Source organism: Cebus imitator, unplaced genomic scaffold, assembly GCF_001604975.1.
Source record: "Cebus imitator isolate Cc_AM_T3 unplaced genomic scaffold, Cebus_imitator-1.0 Scaffold62, whole genome shotgun sequence".
In the NCBI taxonomy this organism is placed as follows: Eukaryota; Metazoa; Chordata; class Mammalia; order Primates; family Cebidae; genus Cebus; species Cebus imitator.
Window position 1 is genome coordinate 4,078,076 of NW_016107377.1, and position 27,827 is coordinate 4,105,902.

Consider the following 27,827-nt stretch of genomic DNA (forward strand, 5'->3'; position numbering starts at 1 on the left):
TTGCCAAAAGATATTAACATTTGAGTCAGTGGGCTGGGGAAGGCACATCCACCCTTAATCTGGTGGGCACAATCTAATCATCTTCTAGCAAACATAAAGCAGGCAGAAAAATGTGAAAAAGAGAGACAGGCCCAGCCTCCCAGTCTACATCTTTCTCCTATACTGGATGCTTTCTGCCCTAGAACATCAGAATCCAAGTTCTTCAGTTTGGGGACTTGGACTGGCCTTCCTTGCTCCTCAGCTTGCAGACAGCCTACTGTGGGACCTTGTGATAGTGTAAGTTAATACTTAATATTATATATTTATAATATATATATATTTATATATATATACATATATATATATAAAACTTATACAGATACATATATCTATATATCTGCATCTATATATTGATATAATATCCTATCCTATTAGGTCTGTCCCTCTAAGAGAACACTGGCTAATCACCACTCAGCTTAACTTTTATTTTGTGCACCCATTCCATTGCTAGAGATTAAATCTTAATTTAATTCTGTTTTCTCAATTATTTCAGAATTTATTTCTCCACCCTTCCCCCTGGTTGTGTCTAAGCAGTATCCCAGATGACAGAATGCAGCAAGGCATAGGGAAGGAGGAGGACAAACACCTGACCTTCAGTCTTCACCTGTCCCCTTTGGCATCAACTGAGACACTGCCATGCCCATTTGGTTTATGGTTTTTGTGCCGTACAAGACACAACTACATTCTTCTTGCCCTGTTCATGATCTACTTAGGTTGGGCTCTCTCAGAGACTTCCAAACTGTTCTCAGTGGGCATCCAGAGTATATTAGTTGTTCTTCATGCTCTATTGGGGTCTTTTTACTTAAATATCACACGTGGTCCCCTCTGCTCTACTACTGTCACCTCATGCAGGGTAGAGAGAAATGTCGGCAAAACTGTCACCACTCCTGGCTTCACTGAGATTGTAAAGCATAGTCACTTTCTGCTCTCTGATCCCCCAAATACACATTTGATTTGCACAATACGCTCCTTTCTTTTCCAGACTGAGCCTGAAGGAGGGCATGGAGAAGGTCCTTCCTCAGGAACACACATCAGCATTTACTGCTGCAGTACACATCACTGCTTCCCATCCAGAGCACATCTTTCCCACAGAGGAAGAAGAGTTTCCAAATCTATAGTAGTAAAAGCTAGCTCTGACTGATCCCCTACCCTTCCAAATCCATCATATTGGTCTTTAACTTGATTATCTGAGACATTGGGACTCCTGAAACTCCAGGACATGAGTTCTTACAACTTCAAATGAGCTCTTGAGACTGAACAGCCAAGAATGTGATTCTTCATTAATTTAACAAATACTCATTGAATACCACTGTAGACTATTGAGGATTTACAGGACACCTGCCAATAAGTTGTCTCCTCAAAGAGCTTACATCCTAACGGAATCATATTTTCCTGAGTGTTTTTATAGTGGCCCTTCTTTAAAGCAGTACACATACACAATCCTAGCTAATTGTGCCATAGAAGGACAGTTCCTAGGCTAATCAAAAGGGAGAGAGGGGCTTGGGCATGGTGACTTACACCTGTAATCTCAACACTTTGGGAGGCTGAGGCAGGAGGATTGCTTGAGTTCAGGAGTTCGAGACCAGTCTGGGCAACAGGGTGAGACCTCATCTCTACTGAAAATAAGAAAAATTAGTTGGGCATGGTGGCATGCACCTGTAGTTTCATTTACTCAGGAGGCTGAGGCAGGAGGCTCGCTTGAGTTCAGAAGAGTGAGGCTGCAGTGAATCATGATCGTGCCACTGTACTTCAGCCTGATTGACAGAGCAAAACTCTGTCTCAAAAAAAAAAAAAAAAAAAAAAGAAAAGAAAAGAAAGAGAGGCATATATCAGTTAATTTACTAAAAATTCACTCACGGTGGCATGAAAGCCTTCCATGAGATGTCCTACTTCTAAACTACCTCCTGATACTCCCCACAAATGGTCTATGCTCCAGTCACACACACTGCTGACAATAGCCACAATGGCCTGTGCTCTCCTACCCCTTCATTCATTGATCCTTTCTTCTCCAAGAAACTTTTTAAGCTTCTTCAGTTGGACCTTCCCTTATCAAGCCTTCCCTGCCCCACTAAGACTGAGTTAGGGGTCTTCCGTTACTTTCATGTCATATAAAGAGATGCCATAAACTCTTAGACTTACATGAACAGGAAAGGAGAGGGCCCACCCCCCCGGAATGTCAGGTGACTCTGTAATGAGAATTGGTTACAGCCAGAGCCAGAGGAGGACAGTCTCCCAATAGATAGAAAACACCTGTAGCTGGTGATTAGCAGCTTCCTCGATAAGATCTTATGAGTAGGGTGAGCAGGCTCACGCATGTGCATTAAGAGGAAAAATGGCAGATGTATGACCTTTCTCGGGGATTTTGACTGGTAAAGGAAAATCAACCCTAGAGAGCATGCACACAACCTCAGTATGTGGCCCTTTGCATGTGGCCCCTCCCAGGTATTGGCAGGCCACTGCACATGTGGAGAGCCAACCCCAAAATGCAAACCCCAAAACCAAACCAATGTATAAAAATCCCAAGCCAAGGTTTCAACGGGCCACTTGGATCTCTCAAGTCGTCCCCTTGGCCTCTTCCAAGTGATGTTGCTTTCTTTTGCTCCTTCTCTAAAACTTTTTAATAAACTCTCAATAAAGCTTGCTTCAGTCTCTCCCTCTGCCTTAAATCTACTTCTGTCCCTCAGCTGAATTTTTTCTTCCAAGGAGGCAAGGATCAAGTTTGCTGCAGACTCATACATATTCACCACTAGTAACAAAACCAGTAACAAAAAGACAATTTAAGTGAGTAAACTGTATTAGGCAATTCACTAGAGAACAATTATAAATGGCAATAAATAAAGCTAAAAATAAAAGTATCCACTTCTCAAATATTTTTAAATGTAAATTTTAATAAGATATCATTTTTGCCTGCCAGTCTTATAAAAATTTCTACAAATGATATTATTAGTACAAACAGTATAGAGAAAAGATACCCCTACATAACGTGGGTGGGAATGTAAATTGGTACAACTATAGTGGGCAATTTGACAATATTCATCAAGTTGTAACAAGCCGGGTGTGGTGGCTCATACCTATAATCCTATCACTTTGGGAGGCTGAGGCAGGAGGATCACATGAGGTTAGGAGTTTGAGACCAGCCTGGCCAACATGGCAAAACCCCATCTCTACTAAAAATACAAAATTTACCAGGCATGTTGGCACATGCCTGTAATCCCAGATACTTGGGAGGCTGAGGCAGGAGAATCACTTGAACCCAGGAGACGGAGGTTGCAGTGAGCCAAGATCTCACCATTGCATTCCAGCCTGGGCAACAGAGTTAGACTCTGTTTCAAAAAAGAAAGTTATAATGTATAGCTTATGCCTTGCCCTTTCAATTACACCTTTTTATCCTAGGGAAATTCACAAAGACATGTGTGTGAACACTGTAGTTTTTTTTTTTTTTTTTTTTTTTTTTGCAAAGAGCAAAATTTGGGAATAACCTAAATGATCCTTAGCAGAGAAATAATTTACATTGAGCACCAGAATAAAAATAGATGTGGACCTAATTGGAGAAATAGACAAACAGAAAAAAAAAAAAGTCTAGGAAATAATTACAATTGGTGCTGTGAAAGAAACAGAGTAAAAAATAGTAGGTGCAGTCCTTGATTCATCTCTTTCCCATGCACCCAACACCCAGAGGGACTGAAACTCTATCAAAACATATGTCAAAATTTTCCACTTCTCTCCAATTCCCCTGAAAAACAAACTATGCTTTTCAGTGGCTTCCCTTAGTACTAACAATATAACCCAAATTCCTCACCCCAGTTTACACAGCCCTGCTGAATCTGGGGCCCTGTCTCCCTCTCCAGCAGTCTCTTGCCATACCCCCTTTCCCAGCCACACAGTTCTTTACTTTATTCCTGCTATGTGCCAAGCTTTTTCTTATTTTTGGATCACAGCTCTTGCCAGTGGTTTTCAACAACAGAAGGAACGCACCCCCAGAGGGCAGTCTGGAAATGAATAGGGGTCAGATTTGGTTCTCACTGACTAGGAGACCTACTGTCATTTAGGCAACTAGAAATTCTAAGTGTACTGCTATGTGTATCACGGTCCCACACAATAACGTACTGTTTTATCCAAAATGCCAAAGCGGTCCTGTGAAAAGCTGTTTTCTCTATCTAAAATGCTGTTTCACCTAATAATTGCACTGGCATTTTAAATGATACTTCCTCAGAGAGACTTCCTTCTAATGTAGTTACCTGTCTCTCTTTCCTTCAAAATATAATTCTATTTTAATTCTCTCCACTTGCTTGTTTACTTTTTCCATTTCTCTTCCCCACTCCCCCAAACTGGGCTGCAAATTTAAAGGGAGAAAGGAACATGTATCTGTCTTGTTCACCATCTATTCCCTAAACAACACTTGGGACCTAGTGCTTAACAAATGTTTGTTGAATAAATAAAGAATATTGGCATTATAATGGGGCAGTATTGTTACAGAACCCCAACACTTACCCAAGGTAGCCGTTGGGTCAGGGCGTTTGCATTACAGTCCCTTCGGTGGTCACCAGAAATATGTCACAGGAAAGGGGTCAGATCCAGACCCCAGGAGAGGGTTCTTGGATCTCGCACAAGAACTAATTCAGGGCGAGTCTGCAGTGAAAAGTGAAAGCAAGTTTATTAAGAAAGTAAAGAAATAAAAAAATAGCTACTCTGGCTGGGCACGGTGGCTCACACCTGTAATCCCAGCACTTTGGGAGGCCAAGGTAGGTGGATCACCTGAGGTCAGAAGTTTGAGACCAGCCTGGCCAACATGGCAAAACCCCATCTCTACTAAAAATACAAAAAAATAAAAAAATAAAAAATAAAAATAGGCGGGCATGGTGGCGTGCACCTGTAATACCAATTACTCAGGAGGTTGAGGCAGGAGAATCACTTGAACCCAGGAGGCAGAGGTTGCGGTGAGCCAAGATCATGCCGATGCACTCCAGCCTGGCAACAGAGTCAGACTTCATCTCAAACACACACACACACACACACACACACACAAACACACACACACACACAAAACCAGAATGGCTACTCCATAGACAGAGCAGCCCTGAGGGCTGATGGTTGCCCATATTTACGGTTATTTCTTGACAATATGCTAAACCAGGGGTGGATTATTCATGCCTCCCCTTTTTAGACCATACAGCATAACTTCCTGACATTGCCATGGCATTCGTAAACTGTCATGGCACTGATGGGAGTGTAGTAGTGAGGACGACCAGAGGTCACTTTCATGACCATCTTGGTTTTGGTGGGATTTAGTTGACTTCTTTACTGTAACTTGTTTTATCAGCAAGGTCTTTATGACCTGTATCTTGTGCCGACCTCCTATGACTTAGAATGACTCCTGTGACTTAGAATGCCTTAACCATCTGCAAATGCAGCCCAGTAGGTCTCAGCCTCATTTTACGCAGCTCCTCTTTAAGATGGAGTTGCTCTGGTTCACATGCCTCTGAGAATATGAGCCTATTTGGGGTAAGAGTGCTTGGATCAAACCAGCATGCTCTTGAATCCTAGTTCTGCTGTGACTTTGGGAAAATTACTTACCCTCTCTGAACCTCAATCAGTTTTTAATTTACAAAATTGAGTTAGCAATGCTTGACTTGTGGTTGATGAGGATGAGTAGACTTACATGTAGGGTGATTTGCATAATCCTTACGAAAAGGGAGTCAATAAATTAAAACAATTATTGGGCTATGTATACTTCATAATTTGACTCAGGGCAAGAACGAATCTTGTGTCCAATTATTTTTAGATAAAAAGTTGATACTCTTATTCATATAGTGAGTCATAAATGTAAACTTGGTAGTAGGGAGGAAAAATCATGATCACACTCATCTTTCTTTCAAAAGTGAATCCAGCTCTCTGGCCACCTCCTCCCACTGACTACACTGCCTTCCAGAACTCCCTCCAAAAGCAGTCTGTTCCTGTACTTTTGGGAAGTTAGGAAGAGCTAATTGGCCAGCCTAGTCAACAACCTCAGGGAACCCAAGAACAAAGCACTAAAGGAAGTATGAACCACCCCAGGACCTTGCACAGCTTTCTTCTGGTCACCACCCCTCCCAGACCCGTGCCAAGACAGACTTTCTTAGAAGCCAGAACACAGACCACCGAAATGATGCAAAGAGGATGCTGAGGTTTGAGATAAGTCTTTCCTTGTAGTTCACACTTTAGAGTTCTGTTTAACACCTTATGTCTCTTTCTCAACAGCTAGTCAAAACTGTCTTCTCTTCTCAATGAAGTTGGGTTGAGGAGAACAAACACATTTCATGTTACCAGAATCCCCAGTCTCTACAATCTTTAATCTCTGTTGAAAAAGTCTAGAATCTTAGTTCATGTATTTAGGGCCAGAGACAAGCTTCTCTGTAGCTTCCTGAATCTTCCAACAACGTTTTCTTCCAATCAGGACCAACTTCGAAAACTTTTCCTTCTGGAAAATGCGTATGAAGTTCCAACAGACTAGAAGTGGTGCAGGACCGGTGTTTGGGTGGAGTATGTGAGAAAATTGAGTCCTAAATAAAATAAAACTAAAAGATCCAGGCCCAGAGAAACATTTGAGATGCCAATAGATGCTTATCCAATTCTCTACTCTCCTTGCAAAAATTTTTGTCTTGCATTCAATGTTTTACATATGTGGACATTAAAAATCTTAATAATATCAAGAATATCTTTTACTTCAACTCACTTTGTCTTTGAAGTGGTTCAGTTACCAAAAGCCAGGGCTGCAACATAAGAACCAAGAAGTTGTATTCCCTGTGTGGCAAGCAGCACTGGAGGAGGGGGAGTCCCTCAGAAATTCACATCCCTTGGGTTAACCCAGGTGGAGTGAAGCCTTTGATTAGGTATCAGGATAATAGTGAGTTTAAGCATTTATGCTACCCCAGTCAAACATTTAAATATCACCCCATTTAATTCTGTTTCAGGATAAAAATATAGGCATCAAAAAGGCTAATCAGGTCGTGCGTGGCGGCTCACGCCTCTAATCCCAGCACTTTGGAAAACCTAGGCAGGAGGATCACTTGAGGTCAGAAGTTCAAGACCAGCCTGGCCAACATGGTGAAATCCCATCTCTACTAAAAATGCAAAAATTAGCTGGGCATGGTGGCAGGCACCTATACTCCCAGTTACTCAGGAGGCTGAGGAAAGAGAATTGCTTGAACCCAGGAGGTGGAGATTACAATGAGCTGAGATCATGCCACAGCACTCCAGCCTGGGCAACAAAGCAAGACTCTGTCTCAAAACAAAAACAAAAACAAAAAAAAAGGCTAATCATATTAATCTGTGCATATACTAGACACAAAATATATTAATGTATTCAACTAATATTTATACAGAATATGATACATACAGCTGCTTCTCTGTGTATTATCTCACATTTAAATAATAAAAACTAGAGGTATGAGAAGATATTTTTAAAGGTTATGCCAATATAAGATAGTATTCTTTAGTTTTATACCCAGAGGATATTTACCTGCCCATTGTTCCATTTTTTTTTTTAATGGTTGATGACATTTTATGTGTGGCATGATTATAGATGGTCAATTTTGTGGGAATATTGAAAAGTCAGAATTTTTTTTAACAATGACTCTATCAGGAAAGTTGCTGAGGAATATAACAATTCCACTGACTTACCTTCAGGAATGCATTTCCCAAGCACAAACTGGCTTCATTGCATTTGCCAGTAACAACATTCCTATAAAGCCATGAGAATATAAATCGGCTTCCTCATTTTACAGAGGGGACAGGGTGAATCTCAAGATGTTCATGTGACTTACTTAAGATCACACACATTGCTAGTTGAGTAGCAGGGGCTGAACTCAGTCCCAGGCCCTCTGATCCCAAGCTCAATTTATTTCCTTCTTCTCTTATTAAAACTAGATGCTACTGGTGGCACTGAGGCAATAGAAGCAATTCAGTTAGATCACAGGAGAGAGAGAGAGAGAGAGAGAGAGAGAGACAGAGAGAGAGAGAGAGACAGAGAGAGAAACTAGTAACTGTCAGGAAGAAACTAAAGAAGAGACCGAAAAAGACCACTATCTATTGGGTCATGATCTCAAATACATATTTATCAATATATTATGACATATTTATATTATATAGTACAGAGTTATAGGTATTAGGCAAAGTGAGACTGAAATTGAAAAGCAAAGAGAAGAATGAAAAATAAGAGGTGTCACTGAAAATTAATGGAATGAGGCTTATGGTGAGCGCCGGCATATAATGTATAATTTTAAGAAATCTCTTTGCATATGGAAACTCTAAAGATAAATCTTAGAGCTAGACAACTAGGATAAAGTCACAGCACCACCATTTATTAGCTACGTCACCTTCCAGTTGTTTTCATGTATAAAATGAGGATAACAATTTACCTTACAGGACTGTAGTGAAATTTGAAAAAGATAAGGTACAGGAGAGAGATCTGTAAGTTATTAAATGCTATAGAGGTAAGAGGCAGCAAAAAAACTATGGCCAGTGTTTGGAAGATATAATGCAGAGGATTTCAATTAACTCTAAGAAAGAAATTCCTACAGTGTAATAATATAATCCAGTGCAGAATGGGCTCCCTTGCATTTCACTGAGCTCCTTCTCCAGAAAGTTTTCAAGCAGAGGCTGTATGGCCATCTGTTGGAAATGTGGCAAAGAGGACTTCCATCTTAGAAGGGAAGGCGCCTGATATTATTTCTAATGATTACTTCTGAATCCAAGATCTGTGATGAGTGATATTTGGCAACTGGAGTGGCAGCTTTGGGTTTATATATGGCAATCTTAAATCACACTGTGTTCCTTCCTTGTCAAGGCTGTTATAAAGAAGTTATTTCCATAAGCAGACCTCGTGAAGAACCTACAGGCTGGTTTCTCTGTACACTTGACTCTCAGGAGATGAGCTAGCTCTTGGTACAAACCCAGGAATGTGTAGCAGGAAACTGAGTTCTCTGCCTGTATCACAGACTGTGCCTCCAACATGACAGCAGCGAAACCCCAAAACAATAAGGTGTCACCAATATCTACCCAGACCACACATTTACACATGCACGTATGTTGATACACATACACATGTTTACATACATATGCTGATTGGACCAAAAATGAGAGAATTTTCATTTCATTCGCTCCCACATCCAGTCCATTAGCAAATCTTGTTACCTCTAGTATCAAAAGTACTTCTTAACCACTTTATTATAATCAACACCCTAATTCAAGCCACCCTGACCTCTCATCTAGGTTGCTGAAATAGCCTTTTTACCAGTCTCCCAATTCAGTCTTGACCCACCACAGTCTATTCTTCATAAGCAACCAGAATAGTCCTTTTACGCTGTAAATTAGGTCATATCACTGTCTGCTCTTGGTCCTCTAGTGACTTTCCATCACACTTAGAAGAAAATCCACACTGCTTTCCAAAGTTTCCAGGACCCTGCACCATGTGGTCCCTGAATACCTCTTCAGTGTTGCTTCCTGCCAGCTCACTCCAATACACAAAACACTTTTGGTCTTAAGATTTTGCACTTGCAGTTTCTCTGCTTGGTGTGCTCTTCCCTAGATGTCCATGTGGCTTGTTCTTTCATAACTTATCATACAAACATTCCGCCTGCATCACTCCCTACTGGATTACCTTATTTAGTTTTTCTTCATAGCACTTCCTGCCACATGACTTATTCATTTGCTTATTTTTATTGTTTACCATTTCTCCATTAAAATACAACTCCATAAGGGATTTTGTTTATATCATTGTATCCATAATACCTAAGGAAGTTTCTGGTACATGGCAGACATTCAATAAACACTTGTTGAGTGAATAAATGAATGAATGAAAGTCCTTATACTATTTCAAATACTAGAATTTTTAATGGTAAGTTTAAGGAGACAATTGTGGCAAATCTGAGGAATGGTGGTGATGTCTAATACTCATTTTTAGGTGTGGCTTATTCTGTGTTGTCATAAGGTAATGTGTCTCCATTGCCTCAAACCTTCAGTTAATTTTATACACAGCAACTTGTGGTAGTGATGCCTGGTTGGCAACAAAGGCACTCCACAGTGGGCACGTCAGGAATGTAGACAGCAGTCCACTGCAGAAACCAGCGAAAGCCAGGCAATTTGCGATAACGTGGACTGCCCAAGGGAATGAGGGTCTTCCCTGAAATTCACAGAAAACTTGAAGAATAAACTTCCCACAGAAAGTGAAATGGAGGCGTATGTCATTCCATGGAGAATTAGAAGAAAGGGGTGATCCCACAGGGCCGAAGGAATGTCCAAGAAGGGGAAGAGGAATATCTGCATTGCCCTTTTTCTGATGATGTACCAGCCAGAACTCTAGAAAAATGTTTCCCAGTAAAGGGGAAGCTTTGATAAAAGTGAGAAAGTCATCACTGGCATGATTCGTTCCTGTCTTCTGGGTGAACCTGTAAGGACAGAGTACCGACTTAACTATCTACATTGCCAAGGCAGATTAGTTTCCAAGTGAATCCCAAAGGTCCCTGTACCATCAATGACTTACTATTTCCAAATAGGATTTATTTCTGAACCCTCTCCCTTAAGGAATGGGGTTCTAATTTCCCTTTTCTAGAATCCCCACATTCTGTCTTTGGATGATCAAAAACCTTGGAAAAGAAAAAGAAATCAGAATGTAAAAATGTATCTCTACAAACACCAGAACTTACCAGACCCCTTAGAAAAATGTAATTCAACACGTGGCCTCCATACTTCCTTAGATAAGGACCAGGGCAAGTCCAGGGCTTAACCCACTAAGGAAAGTTTATACAGTGACTTTGAGGAGTGGGGGTGGCGGGCAGCTTCTCTCTCCAATTCTCCTCTTTCTATGAGTGACTGTTTCACTTAAGTCACACAATGATGCCCCCACAATAGAGCTCTTTTCCTGTTAACTGTGGTAAGTCAAAACCTACTTCAGAGAAGACAAAGTCACCACACTGGGGGACTGAGAAAAGAAGTGGGTTTCATGTGCTTTTGGTTGCTTGAAAAGAAAAAAAAAAAAGAAAACCTCAAACTACTGAACTAGAAGCACCCTTTACGTATGTATGTGTTTGTGGTGTGTTCTACTTTGGGTTTAGCATTTCATAAAGGAACAATGCCAATCCAATTTTCAATAAACATATTAAAAAGCTTTGAATTTTTTACATTCCTTATGTTCCAACTGAGGTTAAAAAAAAAATTAAGGTTCCTAAAGGGACTGTCAGTACCTCTTCTCTGGAATCAGTAAAGCATAGTGAGCTACAATTCTACCTTCAGAAAGTCCCAAAGGCATCCTAGTGCAGCTCAGACTTAGGGAGATGAAAGTGTCAGCAGTATCATTACCAGCTGACAGCATCAGTTCAGCTCGGGATGCTCAGGCCCTTCCCCACTTACACTGTGCTCTTGTACCATTATCTAGAAGGGTCCATTTGCAAAAGAATCATGGTCTAGCCAACTTCCTATGACCCTTTGGAACTGGCATACTTGATAGTTGAAGCCAAAAGGGGAGAGAGTGGATGAGGAGGATTTCACCCTCAGGGCTGGGAATACAGTCCAGCAGTCAGCCATAGGAAGGGTAAATGTACCTACTGGAATTTCTCCAGGAGGCACCTGTTAAGGAAGCTGACCCTCCAGAGCAGATGAATGAATACAAGAGTTTTAGGGAGAGCAGATGACAATTTTCAACCTGAAGCCTTGGTTTTGTTCGTTAACGTATTCAACAAGTATTTGAATATATTCTAAATGATAGTTTTAACTCTGGTCACCCAGCAGTTTTCCTTGTCTCTGCCCTTGTACCATGTACATCTACTACTTATTCAAATCAATCAAAAAATAAAACTAAATCAGTGACAGATCAATAATTGATTGATTTAAATTCGTGTTAGATAAAAATAAAATAACACTAGGCAGCCTGTTTGGGTAATTTTTGTCCAGCAACACCCAGCTGCTAGGATGACAGCTTAAAGAAAATAGAATTTCTGGAAAGGGAATACAGTGGAGGAAGAGAGTATTTTAGAGTTCAGAGTCTTTCCAAGGTACTGGATGTCATGACAGATGATGAAATATGCTGGACATAGAGAGAAAAGAAGATATGGAAGGAGCTGATATATATATATATATATATATATACATATATATATACACACACATATATATATATGAAAATAATAAAGTTCATTTATTAGAGAAGTCTTAATATTTTCAAAAATGTTTTCGTAAAGAAAATGTTAGACCAATTCCACTAGAATAATAGGAGATGATGTTGTGAAAATAAGACATCTGAAATCAAATGCCAAAGGAATTACTATACTTTTTAATGATAACAAAGTCTAGGGAGCACCCATGACAATGAGTAGTTGAAGAAACCAGGAAAAGGGCATTGTGAGCAACAAGTATGAGAATACAAGAAACCATGGGCTTAGATGGATCCCACAGATCCGTAGCCTCTGGAGAACAAAGTAGCTCTAACAGAGTGGCTGATTAGTAATGGTAGACACCATTTTTTTATGTTCTATGTGTCTGTATTTTATGTACACATCCGCTCTTTTTTTGTTCAAGGAAGATCAAGAGACCTGACCAGTGATTACATAGGTAGTAGACAGAAAAACAAAGATTCAAATCTAAGTTTTTTAATCCAAAATATGTGCCCTTTTCACTGTGCCATGGTTGTGCCTTCAGGAAAAGATAATTTCTCATCAAATCTATGGAAAATTGGGTAAGCTTAACACTGGTCATAATATTGGTAATGGAATCTCTGGGAGGTGAAGAGGGAAGAAAACATATAGAGAGAAAGAAGACTGGGCAAAGGTGGAAAGATTGCCTCATAGTTCTTCTCACCCCAGCAAATTCTTCTTAAAGTGGTCTGGCATCGTAATGAATAAAAAAAAAAAAAAAAAAAAAAAAAAAAAAAAAAAAAAAAAAAAAAAAAAGAAACCATAGAAGAAAGAAATAATAAGCAAAAAATTCAAATTTCAGTAAAATATTTGCTAAAAATTATCTGTATCCTAACATATACTTTATATTACATGTTTTCTTTTCCCAAAAATGTACATCTATATAAATATTTATTATATTATAGGAAAACTTCATCAGTAGCTGAAAATCAATAATTTTTAAGAACTATTAGAGTTTATTGTCAAGAAGCATTCAAACTCTATCACCAAATGCAACCCATATTTTCCTAATATGTATTTCATAATCTCTACATTCTCTCTTTAGTCACTCACACACACACACACACACACACACACACACACACACACACACCCCTACGATTGCACTGGAAATACACATGCTGTGTTAGGAATGAATGGGTCCCCATAATATCTCTCTTGCTTCTCTGTTACTATCAGCGATGGCTCAGGCTGTGTGTTTAGAAGTGAAGATGCTGCTAGTGGAGCATCAGCCTCTTTAGCTTATTATGCAAGCCTCTAGTCCTCCTTTCCCATCCCTCAAACACTCATGTCACAACCATGTATCAGAGAGACAGTCACCCTTGAGGTAGCAAGGCCCACCCCTGAGAGGTGAGTTAAAAGGTGTCCTTTTCAATGTGCCCAAATACTTTCAGGCACTGAAGATGAATGTAGAACACCTGGCAGCTGCTTTTCCACGCTTCTGCCTCTTCACATGGCAGCCCAGATATTCTTCAGTCATATACCTCCATTTGTCTGGCTCATAAACGTTAGGTGAGTGAGGAGCTACAGACCTTTTGAACCTTGTGGTCTCAAGGTCCACTTAGTTCATGTCTTCTTACTTGACCTCAAATGAGCATAAGAAGGCCCTCATTGAATACAACAGTCTCAGTGCGTGTAACAAAGAATCATAATGGAAAGAATCCCAAAGTGCTTTTCTTAGAGCTTATATAAGCCAAAAAATGTCTGAGATTCCTCAAAATTGACCAGAGATACCTCAGATACATTTACATATAAACGATCAGCACTGGTAAGATTGAACACTGCCCCCAGGTAGCTGCTGCGGGCCCACATCTGCCCAGCAGTGCAGTAGCTCATCATCTTCCCCTCCATCATCACCAGATCCTGGGGATACTTAGAGTTCCTCATGTAGACCTTGTGGCTCAGGGGTAGGTTGTTGCAAGACTGACCCCGAAAGTATACTTTGGAATATACAAAATACACCCCAGTTTCATTGATCACAAGGCCACCCTTCTTATACTTCACTCCAGAAAGCAGGACAATTCCATAGGTGTCTTCCCATTCCAGAGGCATGGACCTTGAGTTGGGCTTGCCTGAAATAAATTCAAAAGGAGCTTTCAGCCAAGAATGTCATGCATCCAACAAACTAAGTTTCTATGGCAAAACTGTGGGTCCTTCCTTGAACAAATGTTTTACCCAGAATGACACAGCCTATATAGAACTGGCTGAGGGGCCAGAACTTGATCCATCACAGAATTTCTTAAACATTGTTGTCCTGTTTTGTCACCCACACAATTAGAACAATAGCGTATACCCCAATCAATTGCAGTAAAAAATTATTAGAAAATGTTAGCTCTCTGGAACGAAGATTTTATTATTTTCAGAACTAACACCAAAACTGCTAGGCTTTGAAGTCCTTTCCTGAAGGAAAAAGCTAAATCCAAGGAACTCTAGAGTTGGGAAGGATCTTAGGAACCATCTGGTCCATCTTCTCACCTGCAGTAAGAATTTTTCACTCCTCAATTTGGGCTACAGTTCCCTTTTCTTTGTATCCCCACAGCATCGTGAACATAACCTAAATCTCTGCGGTACTAAAATCATCAGAAGTGCCTGTCTTTCCCTATCAGATGTCAAGCTCCCTGGGGGCAAGAGCCATGTGCTACTCATTTTCACATCCCAAAATTGGCACACAGCAGGTACTCAATAAGTGTCTGCTGATCTGACTGGATCATTCTACAATTTCTGCCTAAATCATACCAGGGACAATAGCCTGCCACTTTCTGTGATATTTATCCACATCTCAGTTATTTATGAAGCTTACAATGGGAGTGCCCATACCATATCATTTCACGCCACTTTGCAGACACAGGCTGAAAGTCAACAAGTGCCAGGACTCAGTTTCCCTTCTCACTCCTGTTTATACTCTTGGACAAAGCAGAGTAAAGCTCTTCCAGAAAACCAAGAAAGCACTGATGAAAATAAGTCCTCATTCCTCACCTTCTCAGCTCTCACCTTTTGGATCTGTGGCCCCAATCCCCAAGGGACTTGGGAATGACTGAAAAGAATGAGGTCATGGACAGGGGTCATGTCATAATCAGCTCGAGGTCTCCAATTTAGAAGAGGCCCTTGCCCAGAGAATAGGGGCTCAAAGTACGTTTGTAAGACTGACTCGACAAGAAAGATGTTAGTATTATTGGGTTCAAATACTGTCACCAGGAAATAACAACTCTCTAAAGCCCAGTAATGAAACTAAGTAGCCGTTCTGCCTGTTTCCAAAAGCTTTCCCAAACCCCACCTGTACCTTCCAGATACAGACCTGTTAAATGGGCCACTTTCCTCTGCTCCTTTCTTTCAGGGGGTGGACTAGGGTGGCCTGTGTGACAGAGAGAGGAAAAATACATGTTAAAATGAAATGCGATTATTTTGGTGGGAATTTAAATTTCATCCTTTTTTGTTTTTTTTTGAGACAGAGTTTTACCCTTGTTGCTCAGGCTTAAGTACAATGGCACGATCTCGGCTCACCGCAACCTCCACCTCCCGGATTCAAGCAATTCTCCTGCCTCAGCCTCCCAAGTGGCTGGGATTACAGGCATGCACCACCACATGCAGATAATTTTGTATTTTTGGTAGAGACAGGGTTTCTACATGTTGGTCAGGCTGGTCTCGACTCCCAACCTCAGGTGATCTGCCTGCCTTAGCCACCCAAAGTGCTGGAGTGAGCCACCACACCCAGCCTAAATTCCATCATTTAAAAGAAAAGATTTTAAAACCATAAATGCCAACAGTCTAACATATACTAATCCTGTAAGTCTGAATTGTAGGACTCACAGTAGTCTATATTTCAGAAATGAAGAAGTAAAAAACAAACAAAATTATGACTGACATGTGCATAAATTATAATGTTACAATAAAACATAATTAATATAAACATTTATTCATAAAGAGCTGTCATGTCAGTTACTGCATTTAGAACTCACCATAACCCTTCGAGGTATGTATTATCCCACCTTATCGACTGCAAAATAAGCTTAGAAGTTGGGTAACTAGTCCAAGAAGACCCAGCTAGACACTATTCTGATACTGTCAGAATACTGGGGACCACACCCTGGACTCCTGACTCCAATTCCAGGCCTCTGTCCAATCTGATTCTCTCGTCCCTAAGATTTACAGGACAGAGACTGAAGACTACTGATCTGTCTGCATGTCACCAGGTCTTCCCCCACTGACATTTTACACTCTGACCCAAATTAATTATATTAAGAACTCAGACAATCACCTCATATCACTGAGGCTTCAAACACCTTTAATAGCTCCTTCCCGAAGATGCAGTTGTATACAAGTCTCCTCATCACACAATCCCAGCCAATCTGCCCAGCCTTATCACCTTACTCCCACTGAGCACTACCACACAACGGGAGTTCTGTGGCCTACACATACCCCCACATCCCTTCCTGTGTGCCTTTGTTCATGCCATGTCTTCTGCCCATAATGTTCTTTCAAACAGATTTCTGTGTCAAATTTCTAAACATCCCGTAAGGACTATCTAATATATCTCTTTCTTTGGGGAATGCTCTCAGGTCTTTTTTGATCAAATATGATCTTCCCCTCTTTTGAAATCTAGGATAACTCTGTTTTCCCCGCTCTTTCTGACTCCTCTTCTCTGGGATAACTACATAACTTATCTTATTCCCCTCAAATAATGACAGGTTTCTTACAATATGTTGAATTCACCAGAGTAGCCCAGTTTCTAACACAGGATATGTCACTAACAAATGCTGGACAAATTAAATGGAAGGACAGACAATAGTTCTCAAAACAGACACCATTTCTCTGACTTCAACTATTTCAGACAACATAGACAGCTGCCACTTAGCTAATGAATTCGGCTAACTGACACATCAATTGATATTCACACAAAGTGCTTGTCTATATCAGGTTCATGATTAGCCTGTAAAAGTCACACATGGTATGAGAATGGCCCAATCCACAGAGAACATTGCCTGAGCAATCGGGACCTCTGTAGTCACCCAAGACACCCCACCACGAAGGAGGTGTTAGCGAACAGGAAAGGCAAAACTGAGTCTCCTCTGCATTCCTACACCGCAAACCATCCGAGCGACTGATCTGGCATTCAGCCATGCACCGGCAGGAAACGGAAGAGAGAACCACATGTCTTTATATCCCTCACAGAGCCTAGTACAATGTTATTCTCACAGAAGATGCTCACTAAGAATATCTGCTATACAAATACTGGAATAAATAAACTGCAGATATATCCTAGACACTGGTGATGAGTGCTTCCTGCCCCAGGGTTTTTGCATGTGCCATTCCCAGCACTGAAATGCTCTCTCCCAGCCCCACCACACTCCACAGCACATGCACACAGCCCTTCCCTCTGCGGCTTCTCACCCCCACGGGTGTCAGCATAAACACCACCTCCTTAGAGAGGGTTCTCCAGACCATTCCATCTTAGGTTGCACTGAGTACAACTTTGAAATTGCATGGTCTGTTTGCTTGCTTTTTTTTGCTTCTTCACCACGCTAAAAGCTCCCTAAGGACAGGCCCCCTGGGCTCACTCATCCTCAATCAGCATCCAGCATCCAACATCTAGCCTCACAGATGTGAATGAATAAGATATTTAATTAGTTTACTGAAAAAAAAAAATGGAAAATGTAAAAAGGAGGAAATTAAAGAGTAAATAATCTATAATAGTATCTCTCAGAGAAAATCGCTGTGAGTACACCAGTATATAAAACTTTCTAGTTCCTTTCTAAGAATATAAAATGTGCATACATGCTTACAGTCAGTATGAAACTAAACATACCCTTTTGTAACTTGCCTTTTTATCTAACAATAGAGTGCACAATCTCCAAGGCATTAAATGTCCTTCTGATATATCATTTTTAGTTGCTGTTTATTAAGCTCTCATCTGAATACATCATAATATATATGACTAACCTAGTATGAGGCATTCAAGTTTCTTCTGAATTGTTTATTATAAATAGGCTCATAAGGAAGTAATGAACATCCTTATATGTAAATCTTCAGGCACAGGCACATCTCTGATTATTTTCTTAAGATAAATTCTTAGCTATGGGATTACAACGTAAACTATTAGTTCCAAGCTTTTGATTGTATTTCCAAAGCGCTCTTCAGAGAAAGCTATAGCAATTTACATGTACACTGGCTGAAACAAATGTTTGAACAGGCTCTTTTCTCTCAAATCTTTGTCAATCTGTTTTTTTTTTTTTCAATCTTTACCAATTTGATGAAAACTTGATATTTCCTATTTTTAATCTGCATTATTTTAATTTGCATCTCTTTTCTTATTAGTAAAATTACTCATGTGATTTCCATGTGATAATTTACCAATTTCTGGTCATTCTAGAGAAGATAATTACTTACGGGGTAGATGGACCTGACTCATCTGATAATTTGACTTTTAATCCCTAAACTGACTCCAGAGAGTGGGTGAAAGATGAATAATTAGCTACCTATCGGACCAGGCACATTCCACAGATTTTCAAAATGATCTTATTTAAGACATCCTCCAGAGGCTTCATTTTTCTAACAAATATTTCCACTCTGCTTGTGTACATATGGAAGTTCTAACATTTAAGGATTAGGACACAGACACAGGAGCCAGAGCATCCAACAGTGGCTCCTATAAGAACTTAACAATCAGGGATAGTAGACCGGCGACTGGGTCGCCTGCAGTAGCCACACCCAGAGTAACTGAAACTTGCTCCACTTACTAGATGGCCAGTGCTGCCTTCTGCGTTTCTAAGGATGAGATCTACCCATTCTCTTTGCAGAGGTATTCTGCTTTTCATCTATTTCTCATTCCATGGTCACTACAGAGAGTTGGGAGTTTNCACACACACACACACACACACACACACACACACCCCTACGATTGCACTGGAAATACACATGCTGTGTTAGGAATGAATGGGTCCCCATAATATCTCTCTTGCTTCTCTGTTACTATCAGCGATGGCTCAGGCTGTGTGTTTAGAAGTGAAGATGCTGCTAGTGGAGCATCAGCCTCTTTAGCTTATTATGCAAGCCTCTAGTCCTCCTTTCCCATCCCTCAAACACTCATGTCACAACCATGTATCAGAGAGACAGTCACCCTTGAGGTAGCAAGGCCCACCCCTGAGAGGTGAGTTAAAAGGTGTCCTTTTCAATGTGCCCAAATACTTTCAGGCACTGAAGATGAATGTAGAACACCTGGCAGCTGCTTTTCCACGCTTCTGCCTCTTCACATGGCAGCCCAGATATTCTTCAGTCATATACCTCCATTTGTCTGGCTCATAAACGTTAGGTGAGTGAGGAGCTACAGACCTTTTGAACCTTGTGGTCTCAAGGTCCACTTAGTTCATGTCTTCTTACTTGACCTCAAATGAGCATAAGAAGGCCCTCATTGAATACAACAGTCTCAGTGCGTGTAACAAAGAATCATAATGGAAAGAATCCCAAAGTGCTTTTCTTAGAGCTTATATAAGCCAAAAAATGTCTGAGATTCCTCAAAATTGACCAGAGATACCTCAGATACATTTACATATAAACGATCAGCACTGGTAAGATTGAACACTGCCCCCAGGTAGCTGCTGCGGGCCCACATCTGCCCAGCAGTGCAGTAGCTCATCATCTTCCCCTCCATCATCACCAGATCCTGGGGATACTTAGAGTTCCTCATGTAGACCTTGTGGCTCAGGGGTAGGTTGTTGCAAGACTGACCCCGAAAGTATACTTTGGAATATACAAAATACACCCCAGTTTCATTGATCACAAGGCCACCCTTCTTATACTTCACTCCAGAAAGCAGGACAATTCCATAGGTGTCTTCCCATTCCAGAGGCATGGACCTTGAGTTGGGCTTGCCTGAAATAAATTCAAAAGGAGCTTTCAGCCAAGAATGTCATGCATCCAACAAACTAAGTTTCTATGGCAAAACTGTGGGTCCTTCCTTGAACAAATGTTTTACCCAGAATGACACAGCCTATATAGAACTGGCTGAGGGGCCAGAACTTGATCCATCACAGAATTTCTTAAACATTGTTGTCCTGTTTTGTCACCCACACAATTAGAACAATAGCGTATACCCCAATCAATTGCAGTAAAAAATTATTAGAAAATGTTAGCTCTCTGGAACGAAGATTTTATTATTTTCAGAACTAACACCAAAACTGCTAGGCTTTGAAGTCCTTTCCTGAAGGAAAAAGCTAAATCCAAGGAACTCTAGAGTTGGGAAGGATCTTAGGAACCATCTGGTCCATCTTCTCACCTGCAGTAAGAATTTTTCACTCCTCAATTTGGGCTACAGTTCCCTTTTCTTTGTATCCCCACAGCATCGTGAACATAACCTAAATCTCTGCGGTACTAAAATCATCAGAAGTGCCTGTCTTTCCCTATCAGATGTCAAGCTCCCTGGGGGCAAGAGCCATGTGCTACTCATTTTCACATCCCAAAATTGGCACACAGCAGGTACTCAATAAGTGTCTGCTGATCTGACTGGATCATTCTACAATTTCTGCCTAAATCATACCAGGGACAATAGCCTGCCACTTTCTGTGATATTTATCCACATCTCAGTTATTTATGAAGCTTACAATGGGAGTGCCCATACCATATCATTTCACGCCACTTTGCAGACACAGGCTGAAAGTCAACAAGTGCCAGGACTCAGTTTCCCTTCTCACTCCTGTTTATACTCTTGGACAAAGCAGAGTAAAGCTCTTCCAGAAAACCAAGAAAGCACTGATGAAAATAAGTCCTCATTCCTCACCTTCTCAGCTCTCACCTTTTGGATCTGTGGCCCCAATCCCCAAGGGACTTGGGAATGACTGAAAAGAATGAGGTCATGGACAGGGGTCATGTCATAATCAGCTCGAGGTCTCCAATTTAGAAGAGGCCCTTGCCCAGAGAATAGGGGCTCAAAGTACGTTTGTAAGACTGACTCGACAAGAAAGATGTTAGTATTATTGGGTTCAAATACTGTCACCAGGAAATAACAACTCTCTAAAGCCCAGTAATGAAACTAAGTAGCCGTTCTGCCTGTTTCCAAAAGCTTTCCCAAACCCCACCTGTACCTTCCAGATACAGACCTGTTAAATGGGCCACTTTCCTCTGCTCCTTTCTTTCAGGGGGTGGACTAGGGTGGCCTGTGTGACAGAGAGAGGAAAAATACATGTTAAAATGAAATGCGATTATTTTGGTGGGAATTTAAATTTCATCCTTTTTTGTTTTTTTTTGAGACAGAGTTTTACCCTTGTTGCTCAGGCTTAAGTACAATGGCACGATCTCGGCTCACCGCAACCTCCACCTCCCGGATTCAAGCAATTCTCCTGCCTCAGCCTCCCAAGTGGCTGGGATTACAGGCATGCACCACCACATGCAGATAATTTTGTATTTTTGGTAGAGACAGGGTTTCTACATGTTGGTCAGGCTGGTCTCGACTCCCAACCTCAGGTGATCTGCCTGCCTTAGCCACCCAAAGTGCTGGAGTGAGCCACCACACCCAGCCTAAATTCCATCATTTAAAAGAAAAGATTTTAAAACCATAAATGCCAACAGTCTAACATATACTAATCCTGTAAGTCTGAATTGTAGGACTCACAGTAGTCTATATTTCAGAAATGAAGAAGTAAAAAACAAACAAAATTATGACTGACATGTGCATAAATTATAATGTTACAATAAAACATAATTAATATAAACATTTATTCATAAAGAGCTGTCATGTCAGTTACTGCATTTAGAACTCACCATAACCCTTCGAGGTATGTATTATCCCACCTTATCGACTGCAAAATAAGCTTAGAAGTTGGGTAACTAGTCCAAGAAGACCCAGCTAGACACTATTCTGATACTGTCAGAATACTGGGGACCACACCCTGGACTCCTGACTCCAATTCCAGGCCTCTGTCCAATCTGATTCTCTCGTCCCTAAGATTTACAGGACAGAGACTGAAGACTACTGATCTGTCTGCATGTCACCAGGTCTTCCCCCACTGACATTTTACACTCTGACCCAAATTAATTATATTAAGAACTCAGACAATCACCTCATATCACTGAGGCTTCAAACACCTTTAATAGCTCCTTCCCGAAGATGCAGTTGTATACAAGTCTCCTCATCACACAATCCCAGCCAATCTGCCCAGCCTTATCACCTTACTCCCACTGAGCACTACCACACAACGGGAGTTCTGTGGCCTACACATACCCCCACATCCCTTCCTGTGTGCCTTTGTTCATGCCATGTCTTCTGCCCATAATGTTCTTTCAAACAGATTTCTGTGTCAAATTTCTAAACATCCCGTAAGGACTATCTAATATATCTCTTTCTTTGGGGAATGCTCTCAGGTCTTTTTTGATCAAATATGATCTTCCCCTCTTTTGAAATCTAGGATAACTCTGTTTTCCCCGCTCTTTCTGACTCCTCTTCTCTGGGATAACTACATAACTTATCTTATTCCCCTCAAATAATGACAGGTTTCTTACAATATGTTGAATTCACCAGAGTAGCCCAGTTTCTAACACAGGATATGTCACTAACAAATGCTGGACAAATTAAATGGAAGGACAGACAATAGTTCTCAAAACAGACACCATTTCTCTGACTTCAACTATTTCAGACAACATAGACAGCTGCCACTTAGCTAATGAATTCGGCTAACTGACACATCAATTGATATTCACACAAAGTGCTTGTCTATATCAGGTTCATGATTAGCCTGTAAAAGTCACACATGGTATGAGAATGGCCCAATCCACAGAGAACATTGCCTGAGCAATCGGGACCTCTGTAGTCACCCAAGACACCCCACCACGAAGGAGGTGTTAGCGAACAGGAAAGGCAAAACTGAGTCTCCTCTGCATTCCTACACCGCAAACCATCCGAGCGACTGATCTGGCATTCAGCCATGCACCGGCAGGAAACGGAAGAGAGAACCACATGTCTTTATATCCCTCACAGAGCCTAGTACAATGTTATTCTCACAGAAGATGCTCACTAAGAATATCTGCTATACAAATACTGGAATAAATAAACTGCAGATATATCCTAGACACTGGTGATGAGTGCTTCCTGCCCCAGGGTTTTTGCATGTGCCATTCCCAGCACTGAAATGCTCTCTCCCAGCCCCACCACACTCCACAGCACATGCACACAGCCCTTCCCTCTGCGGCTTCTCACCCCCACGGGTGTCAGCATAAACACCACCTCCTTAGAGAGGGTTCTCCAGACCATTCCATCTTAGGTTGCACTGAGTACAACTTTGAAATTGCATGGTCTGTTTGCTTGCTTTTTTTTGCTTCTTCACCACGCTAAAAGCTCCCTAAGGACAGGCCCCCTGGGCTCACTCATCCTCAATCAGCATCCAGCATCCAACATCTAGCCTCACAGATGTGAATGAATAAGATATTTAATTAGTTTACTGAAAAAAAAAAATGGAAAATGTAAAAAGGAGGAAATTAAAGAGTAAATAATCTATAATAGTATCTCTCAGAGAAAATCGCTGTGAGTACACCAGTATATAAAACTTTCTAGTTCCTTTCTAAGAATATAAAATGTGCATACATGCTTACATAGTCAGTATGAAACTAAACATACCCTTTTGTAACTTGCCTTTTTATCTAACAATAGAGTGCACAATCTCCAAGGCATTAAATGTCCTTCTGATATATCATTTTTAGTTGCTGTTTATTAAGCTCTCATCTGAATACATCATAATATATATGACTAACCTAGTATGAGGCATTCAAGTTTCTTCTGAATTGTTTATTATAAATAGGCTCATAAGGAAGTAATGAACATCCTTATATGTAAATCTTCAGGCACAGGCACATCTCTGATTATTTTCTTAAGATAAATTCTTAGCTATGGGATTACAACGTAAACTATTAGTTCCAAGCTTTTGATTGTATTTCCAAAGCGCTCTTCAGAGAAAGCTATAGCAATTTACATGTACACTGGCTGAAACAAATGTTTGAACAGGCTCTTTTCTCTCAAATCTTTGTCAATCTGTTTTTTTTTTTTCAATCTTTACCAATTTGATGAAAACTTGATATTTCCTATTTTTAATCTGCATTATTTTAATTTGCATCTCTTTTCTTATTAGTAAAATTACTCATGTGATTTCCATGTGATAATTTACCAATTTCTGGTCATTCTAGAGAAGATAATTACTTACGGGGTAGATGGACCTGACTCATCTGATAATTTGACTTTTAATCCCTAAACTGACTCCAGAGAGTGGGTGAAAGATGAATAATTAGCTACCTATCGGACCAGGCACATTCCACAGATTTTCAAAATGATCTTATTTAAGACATCCTCCAGAGGCTTCATTTTTCTAACAAATATTTCCACTCTGCTTGTGTACATATGGAAGTTCTAACATTTAAGGATTAGGACACAGACACAGGAGCCAGAGCATCCAACAGTGGCTCCTATAAGAACTTAACAATCAGGGATAGTAGACCGGCGACTGGGTCGCCTGCAGTAGCCACACCCAGAGTAACTGAAACTTGCTCCACTTACTAGATGGCCAGTGCTGCCTTCTGCTTGCTTCTGAGTTTCTAAGGATGAGATCTACCCATTCTCTTTGCAGAGGTATTCTGCTTTTCATCTATTTCTCATTCCATGGTCACTACAGAGAGTTGGGAGTTTCCCTACTTAATGAGGCACCAGTTCATGTGCTGGAAAGCCCTGTAGGTGACAAGGCATCAGGAGCCTGTGTTCCTTCCAGCCCCAGTTCCATACCAGTGGTCTTGGGCGTGTTCACCTAATCTGTCTGGTATTTTGTTTCTCTTCCAAAAGATGGAATGACTGGACTAGATATATTCTAAGCTTCCTTCCAACTCTAAAAATTCAATGAATCTCATTGTAAATCTAAATCTAAAATTTCAGTGAATCTTAAGACTAGTGAAGTGCGTCGTAAAATCTATCTGTACAGAGCTTGCAAAACTATGCCCTGAAATTTCATGAAATCAGTGTTCAGCATGTCATCTTCTTGTCCTAGCTCCCATACAAAGGGTTTTCCTTTGTGATCAAGGGTACCTCATGACCATCTCTGAGGGTGAAGCTAAACATCCTTTGAATGATGGCTGAAGTCTTCCCTTAAGCTTCTCAGTGACTTCAAGAAAAACCATCCTATTGTGGGCAATTGATTATCCTCATTAAAAGCATACATCCTATAAAATAGTTTATAAATAAAGCTTCACTGTAATCTCTTTAGAGACTTTAAAAGAGGAAAGGGTGTTTCTGAGAAATATCTATCTCTGCCTTCACCTCGCCTTCTCTTCCCAGGAGTCAAAGCCACTGGCATGTTTGCCGGGATCAAGATGTCTGTAGGAGACAGGCCTGGAGCCATCCCTCAGGGGGCAAAGGTCCAGGTTGTGTATGTGTGTCTGTTTCCAAAGTCAAGTGAAAGTGATTTTGAATTGTGTGCAGCGCTCAGCTATACTGATTGTGAGCTGAGTGAATGTGAATTCACATTCACTTCACATTTTTAAAGCAGCTCAAGGAATCATATTGACCAGAGATTCAGAATCAGCCAGAATTCCTCTCATAGCATACATAAGCCAAGTGTAGGACAGAATATAAGGCATTCCATTAACATAGTTCAGTGCTGAGGATCATCTTTGGGAACTCAATGTGCCCACGGAAAAGGACTCACCTATTTGCTTCTCCACAGATGATGCTGTATGCCTCTGGCTGGTAGACTAGTAAAGAGAAAGAGAAAAGATGTATAATAAAAATAAAATTCTTTAAGCAAAAGAGGCAGAAGTGTCAAATAAACCAAGCCCCGGAAAGAGAATCCGAATACCTCAGAAATTTTGCTAACTCAGACTTTGGCCAAGCAATTTTGCTTCACTGTCCCTCAGTTTTGTGATTTGGAATCGTACCAGTATTTTAAGTACTTTCAAGATTCAGTTTGGTCATCTGAACAAATTTACTTCCAAGCAAAACTTAAAAGTTTGGTTTGTTCGTTACTCCTTAAAACACTAGGTACGAGGCAGGAAGTGGTTCAACAGACTTAGTCGACACATAAGGAAAACTGTTGGCCTCTGATTCTTTACAAAACAAAAAATATTCCCCTCACTCATATGAGCCTCCATTTCTCTGCCTATAGAATAGAATAACTAGAGCAACCCATTTCTAAGATTAAAAAAAAAAAAAAAAGGAACTGAAAAGCACTTGGCAGGCCAGGCAGTGGGCCCTGCACCCCTTGTGCCCGGTGCTTCCAGGGCACGGCAGTCCCCCAGCAGGCTTACCTCTCGGAGTTCTGCCAGCTCCTTCTGAAGGTGGAAGAGCTGAAACATCCCCAGTCCCAGTCCTACCAAGGCCACCAGAACCATGAGAAACATCAGGAGGAGACACAGGCCTGTGCTGTGGTTCCCTCTCTTCTTCAGGGGTGGCAGTGGTAGCGGAGGCAGTGGTGGCGGTGGTGGAGGTGGTAGTGGTGGTGGTGGCGGCGGCGGTGGCGGTGGTCTCCTTTGACCAGGCCTTCTGGGCACAGAGGTTGGACAGGGAAGCACTGTGCCTGGAGGGGCCCAGGGAGAGCTGGCACTGCTGTCCACCCAGTAGATCTGGGGATATGGGTAATTGAAGGGCTGCTGCATGGCAGCCGGTGACTCCAGCCAGCCCCAGCAAATGGTCTTACTTCTTCCTAATCCTGTAGAGGCTGAAGTGTCAAGGACGGGACTCCTGTTGCTGACTGCTCAAGAGAAGGGAAGCTGGATCTCTCTTATAGAGTTTCCATAGCTACGGGAAACACCTCTCTCTTTCTCTGTCTCTATCTCTCTCTCTGATTCTGCTTCTCAGAGAAACACCCACTCACTTTGCATCTGAAACTGAGAAGTTTCAAGAAGCTCAGAGCAAACCCCTGGAAGTTTCCGCCCACAATTTTCGGATGAAAGCCTTCGAAGCCCCAGGTGCTGTCACTGGGCTACTCAGAAAGGCTGGTAGGCTATGCTCGCCTTCCTTGGGTCCTGCAGAGCAGGTCAGCACTGGGATGTAGCCCTGTTGGTGCCAACTGCTCCCGGCTACATGAGAATGGCCAGTGGAGGTATAATTTTATGAATTATAACTGTATGCATTTTTATAAATTATCATTGTATAATTTTAAGAATTCTACAATATATACAACTAAAAAACTATTTTAAAATCCCAAAATAACTCTAACAAAAATTGTTCAGAATCATATTTTTAAAACTATAAAAATTTTACTGCAAATGGCTCTGAGGTGAGAGACCATGAAGTCATGGCCAAAGAAGTCACTCCCACATTTTACTTTTTGCAAAAGGAAAACATCTGTTGCCATCATACCTTCCCCACACACAAGTATCATCTACCCTGACCAGCAAATCACCATAATTTACAGAGCAAAAACCTGCTACACCCACTTTAGAAATCAGCTCAGAGGCTGCAAACCAGTGGAACCCACAGAGCTGCTTTGTATTTCACAATGCTTTTCTTTTCACTGGTTGCACACTTTATTTATTTACTTATTTATTTAAAGAGAGACGGAGTCTCACTCTGCCTCCCAGGCTGGAGTGCAGTGGTGCTATCGTAGTTCACTGCAGCCTCAAACTCCTGGGCTCAAGCAATCTTCTTGCCTTGACCTCCCAAGT

The 27,827-nt window shown here is 41.1% G+C and overlaps 2 protein-coding genes across 6 annotated transcripts in view; both read right to left on the reverse strand.

The window, feature by feature from the left end:
* Positions 1 to 15,659, reverse strand: part of LOC108305379 (tumor necrosis factor ligand superfamily member 6-like) — a 31,847-nt gene extending 16,188 nt beyond the window's left edge. For 3 of the 5 annotated variants that reach the window (XR_001825696.2, XR_005200527.1, XR_001825695.2), the window contains exons 1-3: positions 15,499 to 15,659; positions 13,736 to 14,275; positions 4,531 to 4,668 (exon numbers count right to left, since the gene is read on the reverse strand). Coding sequence is in view for 1 of the 5 variants with exons in the window: in XM_017529984.2 (XP_017385473.1) it covers positions 13,881 to 14,275; positions 15,499 to 15,583 (480 nt within the window). In the remaining 4 variants the exon portion in view is untranslated. Of the gene's footprint in view, positions 1 to 3,467; positions 4,669 to 8,201; positions 14,276 to 15,498 lie in introns of those variants that run through there. The other 2 variants (XR_005200528.1, XM_017529984.2) reach the window with 2 other exon arrangements.
* Positions 15,660 to 19,063: 3,404 nt separating this feature from the next.
* Positions 19,064 to 27,726, reverse strand: FASLG (Fas ligand). The gene is made up of 4 exons (XM_017529985.2): positions 26,469 to 27,726; positions 25,871 to 25,916; positions 21,293 to 21,349; positions 19,064 to 20,069 (listed from the first exon to the last, which is right to left on the reverse strand). Exons 1-4 carry the CDS (start codon positions 26,814 to 26,816, stop codon positions 19,675 to 19,677), a joined length of 846 nt encoding a protein of 281 aa, XP_017385474.1. The 5' UTR covers positions 26,817 to 27,726; the 3' UTR covers positions 19,064 to 19,674.
* Between the last annotated feature and the right edge of the window lie 101 nt (positions 27,727 to 27,827).